Source organism: Scomber scombrus, chromosome 16 (genome assembly GCF_963691925.1).
Source record: "Scomber scombrus chromosome 16, fScoSco1.1, whole genome shotgun sequence".
NCBI lineage: Eukaryota > Metazoa > Chordata > Actinopteri > Scombriformes > Scombridae > Scomber > Scomber scombrus.
In genome coordinates, this window is record NC_084985.1 from 15,814,970 (window position 1) to 15,827,183 (window position 12,214).

Here is a 12,214-nt window from a genome sequence, read left to right on the forward strand (position 1 = left end):
CTGAACCCATACATTACTACACAGACACAGGCTGAGCCAATGAAAGGCAACAGTGTGATGTGTTAATATATGTACGGGGAAGTGTCTGTCAGTGCGCCACAAAATCTTGTGATGTGCTCCACTGGTCATCTCAGCTCCTGGCTCCTGCTCTTAATGGGCCAGAACTGAGGAGAGAACCCGATATGAAAAATAGACCTGGCTACACCCAGACACACACACACACATATACATCCTGAAGATATAAAATAAGAAGGAAGACAGCTGTGCCTTAAAGAAAAGTGTTGGTGAATGTGTATGAGAATTTCTGATATGTGGGTTATCATTTACTTCTATGCTTGATTAGGTGTGTAAGTGATACACAGTATGACCCCGAGTGTGTGCTCCTCTCTCTCTCTGCATCAGCAACTCTTCCCACCCCAGCCAGCCAAATCATTACACCCATTTGTTGTCACAGACTTCGGTAATGACTCAATGTTCCCTGCTCTAATGGACAAGTACTGAGACCTGTAGACCACTTTCCAACAGTCTTAGCCCAAATCAGCAGAAACGGAAACAAGAATGAAACCCATCCAAGCTGACAGCAAGCGTGTACGCAGGTTTAAGACTGTGGCTGATTCCCAGCCCAATATAATACATTTTAAATGGTAGAACTGGAGTAGATATTCACAAGATTTTTTACTTAATGGCAAAAGGTTTGTGAACATTTGTATTTGTGCTTTGTTGTAAGTCTATGCCTGTTGTTTAAGTACAATGTAGTCTTTTGAAATAAATAGTAATTCCTGGGGGTCTGCAATTTTTAATACAGGCAAAGGAGGGTGGAAAATGTACTTTTTATATTTGCTGAGAGACAAAAATGTCGAATGCAATATTAATAAATCTCACCTCTCTTTTCCCCCCAACAGTCAGATAGGCAGACTTTTTCTGTAATACCTGCATATTTGCAGGTTGTCTGGTGCATAGGGGAGTGAGCTTAGGGGAAAATGTGTGTGGTGTGTGTGTGTGTGTGTGTGTGTGTGTGTGTGTGTGTGTGTGTGTGTGTGTGTGTGTGTGTGTGTGTGTGTGTGTGTGTGTGTGTGTGTGTGTGTGTGTGCACGTGTGTGTATAAATGTGAGTGAGAGAATAAGTAGGAATCTGTATTCAATGAGAAAATGTGTGTGCGTGTGTATGTGTGTGTGTGTGTGTACACGATTCTCTATCTAGTTTGAAAGCGAGAGGATGGTTCATGAATGTGCACCTCTGCATGTCTCTCCCTGTGTGTGTGTGTGTGTGTGTGTGTGTGTGTGTGTGTGTTTGTGTGTGTGTGTGTGTGTGTGTGTGTGTGTGTGTGTGTGTGTGTGTGTGCGTGTGTGCGTGCGTGTGTGTGTGTGTGTGTCTAGGGAGATGGGGTGATAACACATACAGATGAGGCTCCAGCACCTATACGGCTGGCTAAGCACCTCTTGTTTCTGCTTACCTCTGCTCTGTATTCCCACTTATTGGAGCCCTGTGTCAGAATATTGGAATTTGAATTGGAATGCTTAATCACAGACAACAATATGCTATCAGTTGGTCCAGATTAATCCCAGGGTTTGCAGGAGCCAGACCAGGAATATCACAGTAAAAAAGTAGTGGTAGTGTATACCGCAAATTCTCTTATAAAAGCCAATATTCAAATAATAGCCAGAGGTGCAAAATTACCAATATCTTCACTGTAATGGCTTGCATGGCAAATATAGCATCATTCAGCATATTTTCTTATATGCAACAACAACAACATGCAACACATCATACACAAAACTCATAATAGTTTCCCTTGCTTAAAACGTATTCTCTCTCACTAATTGATTAATCAATTCCAGTACAAATCACTTCCACTTTGTAATTTCTGTCTTAATGTTAAGCTATTTTAGAAAGGCTTTTTACTAAAAATGTGATCAAATTTACTTATAAAGCAAGATAAATTATAAATAATATGTTGGTCTCACTTAACAGCCAGTCTCAAATAAAGACCTGCTTCTTTTCTCAGTTAAGAGGGAAACAAAATAAAGAGTTGCCATCCACTCTTTGAGAAATTACAGTGTTTGTATACAAATGTTCTTCATCATGAGATGCTGCACAGCCACGTTGTTATCACATTAACAAAGAGAGGATGTGGACTCAGTTTCTAAAATGTTAAAATAGCATGTGTGTGTGTTTCTAAGAGAGCAGAGCAGGCATCCAGACAACATTCAAATCATTCAGTATTTATGTTTGCATCTATATGTGAATAAAAATATATGAAAATGTGAAGGCATGGGCTGGAATGTGGATGCAAATTTGCCATATATGTATCTACAGTTGGTAAATTACAGAATGTGCGTCAGTGCCTTGTATAGGTGACTGTGAACATGTGTGCACGTGTGTACTCCAGTGCCTGTAGATATGAACATTGTTGCAGCAGGAATGCTGGGGAAGAAAAGAGTGTGTTTTTTGTTGGGTTTTTTTTCTTTTTTTTTGGGGGGGGGGGGGGGCGGCAAGAATGGATGGATGAGTCGAGGGAGGCAGGGAGAGACGGACGGATGGAGGGAAAGAGCATATGGAGTGCTGTGGATGAGCATTAGGAGCCCATAAAAACAGCTCATTAAGAAGTTCAATCTGTTCATCGGAAAGAGAGATGGGGAGGAGGGGGTGAGAGAGAGAGAGAGAGAGAGAGACAGAGAGAGACAGAGATAGCGAGAGGAAACTGAAGGAGGGGGAGATTGGCAAGATTTAACTGTGAACTGACAAAGCTAAGAAAAAACACACACACACACACACACAGACACACATGTGCAAGCATGCGCACACACAGACACACCTGGCTACATTAATCTTCAGAAGCAGGCTAACAAAAATCCACATGATCCCCTGGAAGCTACTTGTGTGAGCACTGTGTGTGTGTCAGTAATTTGTGTGAACATGCATGCTCAAGTTATACTGTATGTGTGCATTTGTATGCATAGATATTTCTACAATGACAGAATTTCAAGATGATTCCCAGAAAAAAAATGTTCATGCCAATTCCTTTGTCTGTTAGCAGGTCAACTCAAGCATTTACTGCATGAAAGGGGAGAACTGTTGTTGTGATGATATATTTCAAGTTTGGCGTGTTGTGATTACGGCCACAAACAATTTCGCAATCAGAATTTTTTATAAAATATCCGACTTCCAAGAAATGAACTTTGACGTTGCCATCAAAGTGATTCTAGTGATTCTAGTGTCCTCTCTCCTTTCAACTTCACTTATTTCCTTGTCCTGTTTCTCCTGATCCATTCATGCCTCACCAGGCCTTTTGTTATCTGCTGAGCTGTTAAGGTAACAAAAATGTGGTCAAGTCTGGTAAGGGTTAGGGTTAGGGTTAGGGTTAGTTTAATTTAGATGAGTGGCCTGAACTCACCAAAATAATAATGCAGGAAGTGTGAAATAGTTCACCTTTCATAATGTATTGTCATTTGGGATCCTTGCAAAAGAGGTAATTTCCATTAAAAACAAATGAAAACCTCACTGGAAGAAGAACGTATAAACATACAGTGCTAGATGTAGTGACAATGAACTCATAACTCAAAACTCTCTGTCTCCACCAGAACCAAAGAGAACGGCTTCGAGCGAGATGGTGCCCTGCACCCAGATGTTCACCCCAGTAAGCGGCCCTGCACCATAAGTCCTGCACAGCGCTTCAGCCCGTCCAATGGGCTCTCCTACCAACCCAACGGCCTGTCTCACCCGGGCCCGCTCCCTCCGCAGCACTACAGGCTGGATGATATGGCCATAGCCCATCACTACCGGGACACCTACAGACACCCTGCCTCCAATCATCGGGAGATCCGTGAGAGACCCAGACCCATTGGTGAGGACACTGGGAAATATATGGGCATGGGTGTGTGCATACATTTGGATACTGACACACAAACCAATTCCACTAAATAGCATACTGTCAGAGCTTTTACTCTGTAGTAGTACCAAGAGAAACATCAAGAGGATTTCATACGAAAAGTAAACAGTTACAAAAGTTACATCATTTTAACATCACTTCTGGGGCTTCCCAGCTCTTTATATACCGCTAAGATCAGTCATTTTAATAATAATGATCATCAAACAGTGTCAACCTCAGCGTGGTGGATGCTTGTTGGTACAGCAAGTTGACAGACAGTCTTTTAGAGCACATCCAACCATTCTGCTGCCCCAGAGAGCACAACCCAAAGTTGAGACCTCAGGACTAAGCTGTGATGAAGCTGTATAATGACGACTTTGCTCTGTTCTAAAAATAGGAGAGACATTTACCATGTCTCGCCATGTGATGGATGTTTATTGGACCAGAAGCTCAGTCATTTGAGTTCTGCCCTCAGGATGGGAGAGAGCAAAGAAGGGGGGGGGGGGGGGGATGGATGTAGATAGAGTGTCAAACAAAGACCACATGAAGGATAGATGAATGGGAGCGTAAGGGAGTGATGGAGTAATATTACATTGATCCTTTTTGTCATACTGACTTGCCCTTTGTTTATCTTTCTATCTCTCTGTCTATCTATCTTGTGTATCTGTTTTCTTTCTTCCACTCCCTCTTTCTTTCACTAGGCATGCATGCGGGGACCAGGCAGGAAGAAGTGATTGACCACAGGCTGACAGACAGAGAGTGGGCTGAGGAGTGGAAGCACCTTGACCATGTAAGAAAAGTAATAACATTTTTATATTACTATACCCTACAGTTCTGTCAGTAAATAACAGAGATTTGATGGATTTTAATTTTAGTCATATTAAATTGTAATATCTAACATTGTACTAAAAATCTTAGTTACACTGTAGATCTATAGTTAACAGAATGTTTTATTCATCTCTGTATACAACTTTTTTTTTTGTAGACATAACCTTTAAAAATGTGTGAAATTAATCAAGTAGAGATGACATTTTGAAGGAATTAACTATTACTAAAATAAATGTGGCTTTATTTGTCCCTTCAAACATACACTCCTAATCTAGTGTCAGATTTGTGATTTGCTATTTCACCTAATTGAATTTGGTATGCAGTGAAGACCAAAAAAGCAATCATGTAATGTGAATACAAATATATGTTTGATTGAAGTGATGAAGTCAGAGGCACTAGCATTGTCCATGATAGGTGCGACTTGACAAACCTGATCAAAATTTCTACAGAGAGTGTAAATACACCTTGTGTTTGATTATGAAAGTCCGTCATACAAATTACTTTAATTTGGAACTCCTCCCTTCCACTACTACACCCTTGCTGATTTTAATTTATCGATCCATCAATGTCTATGTGTAAACTCAGCGCCTTGTCCGCTCCCTGTCTCCTTCAGCTGCTGAACTGTATCATGGACATGGTGGAGAAGACAAGGCGCTCGCTGACGGTACTGCGGCGGTGCCAGGAGGCTGATCGCGAGGAGCTCAACTATTGGATCCGACGATACAGTGACGCTGAAGAGCTGAAAAAGGGTGCTGCTAGTGGGCAGTCAAGGCAACAGAGTCCCGCAGCACAGGACAATGCAACACCAGGTAGGGTATAATGCATATTATATATAATACATTTGATTTAACGGCGCCTCTCTGGGCACTCAAGGACACCATACAATAAATAAACAAAACAGATAAAAGACAGTGTAGAACAGACAAAACAGAGTAAAGTGAGGTAGTGCAGTGCAAGTTAAGTGGGGTATGCAATTGTAGATAAGTGTTTTTTTAGCCTCAATTTGAAGAGAGGGAGAGAGTCCAGGTTCCTGATGTCTGGAGGAAGTGAGTTCCAGAGTCGGGGGGCAGAGTGGCTGAAAGCCCTACCAAGTAGTGTGTATGAGATACCGGTGGAGATGAATCTGTTGAGGAGGATAGTGTGAAAGATTGTGTTGAAGGCTGCACTCAGATCAAGGAGGATGACAATAGTGAATAAACCAGAGTCGGCTGCCAGGAGGAGGTCGTTAGTGATTTTGATTAGTGCAGATTCAGTGCTATGGAGGGGGCGGAAACCAGACTGGAATTGTTCATACAGGTTGTTCAGGGTTAAATTTGAGAGGCGATCTGTGTGTGTACAAGGCTGCTAAAAGGTCATGATCCTGTAATTTTTGAGCTTTGTCAAACTTAGTAAACACTTTCATTTTAAGCCCTTCCAAGACAATCCACTACTTTTAGTCTGTCTTGGAGGTTTTATATTGAGCTGCATTTGTCGAACATTGTTTGAAATATTATTTCCAACTACTTTCTTGATCCCATTCACATTACATTTTTAACTACTGCAAATTCAATCTGTCATTTTTCAACCCTACAATGAATCAATACAATCACTGTGTCTAAAAAGGTCTAAAAAAAAGTCTAAAAAGGCAGTTATTGAAATTGGACTCCCCAAGGGGTTAATTCTTGTGGCACCTTACAGCAAGAGGCCAAGAATTAACCCCTTGGGGAGTCCAATTTCAATAACTGCCTTTTTCTACACATCATGTAGAAATAAATATATGTTATTATAATTAAACTGGTGACCTGTTGTTGTACATGTGGAAACCTAAGCCATGTTAAATCACTAATTTTTTGAATCAGTGCCAAATAAATGGAATGTTTTACTTTATTTTCCTCAACCATTTTGAAGAATCATCAGAGAAACCAACAGCTTATACAACATGTTGACATGCAAAACATTAGTTAATTTATCTGACTGCTAAAGCTTTGTCTTTGCGTTTCCCCAGAAATTCACAGGGAGTTGCTGCAACGGCCTGTGTCTGGCTACGTCCCAGAAGAGATCTGGAAGAAAGCTGGTGAGCAGCACCTCCATGCCTGCCATCTTCACACACACACCCACACACACACACGCATACATTTTCATGATCTCTCCAGAGTTTTTTAAGACGTCTTTTTCACCCTGATGAATCACTCATTTAAACCGCATTCTCCCTCTTATTCCAGTGTAGTCTACTGTCTGCATCCCTCTTTTTTTTTAGACTTGAATTAATGTGTCATATTTGATACAGCAGGAAGTTTAAAAAATAAGAGTGTCAGCACAACACTGTGCACACTCCAAATATGATGTCAGATCGTAAAATTATTTTATTGCACCAGTCAAGTAAGGGACATAAGTAGCTTTTACAGCTGCTTCAGTGGTTCTGCTGTTAAAAGTACAGTAGCAACATTTGATATCTCTTTGCTTTCGGCTCTTTTGCAATCCCCTTAGTGACTTACATTGCAGCTATTCCATTTGACAAAACTGTAGTAAAATTGTCATAGAACCAGTTAAGATCAAGTACTGAAACTAATTTGCTGCTTTAACAGTTTTTATTAGCTGCCATTACATTTTTTTGTGTACACAAACAACATTTTTTAAACTCATTTAGCACAGCTACTATCACCATTATCGCTGCCCTGAAAACCAAAAGAATTTTCCATTGAGGGTTCAGTGCTTGAGGAATCCACTTTGTATTCACCGTCAGTGATACAGTATATCTGCTTTTTAAACCCCTCGGAGAAAAGAAATGGTCCCCTTGCTTGACCAAGCATGATGTGTGAGATACTCAGAACAAGTAATATGCATTTAAATTGAATTGAGTATCACCATCGGGACACTGCCTGCTCTCCAGTATTCTCCTACCCGCACCAGCTTTGATCGATCTTCCATGTGAGACATTTGGTGTGTAATCACAATTCCATGCACAAGGCATGTATCACATGGCACCAGGGCGATTTCCATGACTTCAACAGCACAGTAGGTTAAAGACAAAACCACCCTGGTTTAAAAATGTAGCTCAATCACAACAGAGAGAGTATGTCTCTGTCTTTAGGAATGCACAAATTCTGTCTGACATTGAAAACACAATTTTACATTTATAATATAAGTGTAATGTGTACAAGGGAAATGAAATAAAATAAAGCATATTTTCCTAACATAAAGATGTATTTATCTTTTGTCTGTAGGATACATAGTGCCAGCTATTATGCATTCTTCGCCATATTTCCACTATCCTTTTCACTTCAGTCGCATATATTCTGGCTGAGGAGAGACTGATTTAAATGTGACCCAGGGAGGATTGCAAAATAGGATTTTTAACACAATGGAGTGCGGCGGTGAATACATCTGTTTGAAATGGGCAAAATGTTTACAGTTGGTGATAAATATTCAAGCACCTTGCACGGTGTCCTACCGGTTTCCCACTTCCCCCTCACCGCGTGGGCCTCTGGGATCACAATGGAAATGCATAATTTAAATATAAATTGCCTGATTTGCATACACAATTAGTCAAGTTACAGGCTTGATGGGAGCAAACAAAAAACCCTCCTTTTGCTTTGACGTTCGGTTGGAATTCCACCGCTTAACACCCGCACGGCAAGGTTATTCATTCCACAAAACAAGTGTAAAATAACACATCTCAAAAGCACATTTTCTGAGTGATTACCTGAGATTAATTGGCTCACACTGTTGTCTCGAAGATATTTTTTAAATGAAAAGGAAAAGATATGTTTTGTTTGCTCATCTTCAAATAAGATCATTTCAACTTTTGTAAAATTCAAACATCACACATTGACCCATTAGACTAGAGGATCTTACTAATTAAACATGCCACAGTCACTATCAAAAGAGTGGGTTTCACAGACATGATGGGCTGATAAATCTTTCTTCCTGAACACCTGAATAATTTAATGAAAGCAACTTGTGAATCTTGTGTTAATGTACCAATAATGCTATCTTTACAACATTTTGATGTGATGTCTGTCTGTTTTCTTTGCCATGTGGAATAATTCTCAATAATGTTTTCTTAGCTTGTGAAAATAAATCTTTTTGGGGAAAAAAATCTTAGATTCCACTGTTGTCACATGAATTTATTTATTATTTTTTTTTTTTTCAGAAAATAAAAGTTTAAAGTGTTTGGAATGGCAACTGCGTATGATATAGTAGTTTTAAAAATAATAGGGGGTTTTCTGAGACATCTTTCCCATTGTATTAAACAGAAAGATTCCACATTGAAAAACTAAATTTTCTCTATATAGTAAAAAGTGAAAACATGAAGGAATTTACCAGTATTGTTTATGAAAATAACCCCCAAAAGCCAGGATAACATATTGTGAACTACATTGCAGGTACCGGAGGCTTGACTTCCTCTGTCTCCACACTCTTTCCAGAAGAGGCAGTAAATGAGGTGAAGCGACAGGCCATGTCAGAACTGCAGAAAGCTGTGTCAGAAGCAGAGCGTAAAGCTCACGAGATGATCAGCAGTGAACGGGCCAAGATGGAGCGTACAGTAGCCGAGGCTAAGCGGCAGGCAGCTGAGGACGCGCTCTCCATAATCAACCAACAGGAGGACTCCAGCGAGGTAGGAGCATAGAAACACACGTCCTCTTATTGTTTGGTAGTGAAGACATTGTTTCCTTTCTTTGTCGTTACCTTTGGCGCCAGCTGTTTTAGTGATTACCAAATTAGAAGGATGATAAGATCTTCTCTTTCAAAGAATGTGGTCCCGTAAGTAGAAGTTACATTACAGTCAGGAGATAGTGTGAGGGAGAGCAAAATAAAGCAAAGCCAGGTCAATCAAGTATCTATTAGCCGTGCTTTCCTTCTTCCCTTTTTTCCCGACATAGTAGCCCCCATGTTTAGAAACGTGTTACCAATTCAGCTGAGTGGAATAAAGGGAAGGAGCTTCCATTTGCTAATCACCATTGGAGACCTTGGTGTTTAATCAGTTAAGTGAAAGGGAAATATGGCTCACATCTGACATTAATTGCAGAGGTGGTGTTTATGAGAGAAAAACACCCCAGAGGAGAACTTTCAAAAGCTGTTTGTAACCTTGTTCTCCTGTTTCCTGTAGATATGCAGCCTCCCTGACATGCTCTCCCTGCGGTTTCCAAGATATATAAGAAGCCCAGAGTGTAATGAAAGATGGGTTTTTGATCTGTCTCTTTTCAGCTTAAGAGTTATAAAAGCAAAGACTTGTTCAGTTAGTGTGCAGACTGGTGCACTGATATCTATCGCTAATCTACATGCTGTTTTCGATACATTAGTTCTGTGTTTAATTCAGTCATCAAATACATGATTATCTTTTGTGTCAATAGACATAAAATAAAAGGTTTAACAGTTTAACAATTATCAGAAGTTCATCAGCTAAACTGGCAAATTGTCAATCTGATTGTGAATCCTGCTGCTGCGTTATTTAACTTTGTTATTAATTTAACTTTATCGCTTTCTGTCTGTCAGAGCTGCTGGAACTGTGGCCGCAAAGCCAGTGAGACATGCAGCGGCTGCAACACGGCACGCTACTGTGGCTCCTTCTGCCAGCATAAGGACTGGGAGAAGCACCACCATGTCTGCGGTCAGACCCTCCAGGCCCAGCAGCAACAGGCCAACCAGCAGCAGGGAGGCGTCCCAGGGTCAGAGACCCCTGCTCCCATCAGCTCCTCCGCCTGCACCCCGAGCAGTGGGACTGGTAGTCCGGCTGCTACCCCGCCTGCTGCTACCCCCCGCTCATCCACCCCAAGCACCCCATCCTCCTCTGCCCTGGATGGAACACCACGCTAGGGGACTAACACGGAGGATGAGGGCGAAGGCCTCCGGGGCGTAACAGCCAGCCCTCAACCCCACAAACAGCATGACTGTCTACATTGCCTTGCAAAGATACTAAGCTAATGTGGCTAACAGAAAGAGATGGCAATGCTTCTGTCTATCTTGCAGCGTAGTCATAGAAAGAGGAGGAGGAGGTCCATAATCAGGTCATATTGACTTGCCATGACTTTAAAGAAACACAAAGATATTCTTTGTTTTGAATGAATGAATTTAAATATTGACATCCTTTTATCGTTACACTTGCTATTCTTGTTGTCTGTTTGTCGTTGTGCCTGTTGTTGTTAATGTTGTTGTCATTGTAGCTTAGCCTATTTTTTCTTGTAAATATAAAGAGACTGAGCAGAGATAGCCGTGAACTCGAGACAAGTATATCTGACCTCCCCTTTTTAAAATGTTTTTATTTCCCATCCCAGAATTAATGTTTATTTCCTTCCTGTACCTTGGACATGAGACTAGTCAACCTCAAGAAAACATTTTACCAAACAGCATACCAAGGGAATATAACTAGCTAACAGAAAGACTGACGTCATCAATATTCTTTGTAAAGAAAGATATCAGATTTAAATACCCTATATGAGATACTGACGGATGGATAGATAAACAAGTTTCTGCCTGGAGAGGGGAGAGGTAAGGACTGAATACCTGGCCCACAGACCGACTGCCATGAAATGGGCAGATGTGCAGCAGATTACAAGCAGAGCCAGCTGTTCAACCAATGTTATTTCCCTCTCACTTGTAATAATATCCAGGTCAGTGGGCTGGGAAATACAAATCCATCTCCCCGAAGGATGTAAAAGGAAGAATTCTTGGACAAGATACAAAACTTTGCCCACTGCACATGTGGAAGATGTACTGGCTACTATTCGCACATGCCTGCTTGGTGGGTCACAGAAGCTATCAAACAGGAAGTGAAGTCATCATCCCGCTGGTGAGACTGAAATCACCAGGACAGCAGCCGGTGGGCCACTCAGAGCTGAACTCTACAGTATGGAGAACTCAGTAGGAAGTTCATTCTGCGCCCCAGATGTTCCCATCCTGTCTCAACTCTGAAAAACATTTTCATCTTTCTTCATGTTCTTATTCTTTTTCTGTAGATGTCATGGTGTTAAAGACTTCTGTCCTGTGATGTCACCAATGGTTATTTATTGTATATGTGTTGGACAATTGTGACAATGCGTAGTACTTCGACCAGTCACAACTCTAAGTCCTTCATAACTCGTTCCCTCTCTCTTCCTGTCTCCTTCTCTCTCTCTCTCTCTCTCTCTCTCTCTCTCTCTCTCTCTCTCTCTCTCTCTCTCTAGCTGGTGCAAAAAGAGATAAAAAAAAGAAGTGTTATCATTTTTCCAAGCTGCTTTTCTATTCTGTGTGTAAGTGGTAGATCACCTGTAGTTCTATAAGTTTTACTTCCCTTCGTCCTCAAGAAAAGACACAAGCTATATCTCAGAGCTGCTACTTGAGTCCGACCCAGATCTTTTCTGAGAACTAGCATGTTGCGCGGAATGCTAACCTAAATGTTTTGTACAAGGGACATACATAAATGTATTTGCACTGTCACAGAGGTTATTTCGGCATGCTTCTTTTCAGCATACTTGTGTTGTCAGTATAGAGCCATAATTCATCAACCATTTTGTATCTAGTGATAGCATTATCTTTTACATTTTTTGTGGTGGGGGGGTT

The 12,214-nt window shown here is 41.0% G+C and overlaps 1 protein-coding gene across 1 annotated transcript in view; it reads left to right on the plus strand.

Annotated features, from left to right (window-relative positions):
* The window catches only part of runx1t1 (RUNX1 partner transcriptional co-repressor 1), a 53,946-nt gene extending 43,454 nt beyond the window's left edge, over positions 1 to 10,492 (plus strand). Inside the window, exons 6-11 of the mRNA XM_062435592.1 lie at positions 3,582 to 3,844; positions 4,570 to 4,658; positions 5,310 to 5,505; positions 6,681 to 6,749; positions 9,103 to 9,293; positions 10,172 to 10,492. Of these exons, the coding sequence (XP_062291576.1) occupies positions 3,582 to 3,844; positions 4,570 to 4,658; positions 5,310 to 5,505; positions 6,681 to 6,749; positions 9,103 to 9,293; positions 10,172 to 10,492 (1,129 nt within the window). The remainder of the gene's footprint in view (positions 1 to 3,581; positions 3,845 to 4,569; positions 4,659 to 5,309; positions 5,506 to 6,680; positions 6,750 to 9,102; positions 9,294 to 10,171) is intronic.
* The last annotated feature ends 1,722 nt before the right edge of the window (positions 10,493 to 12,214 follow it).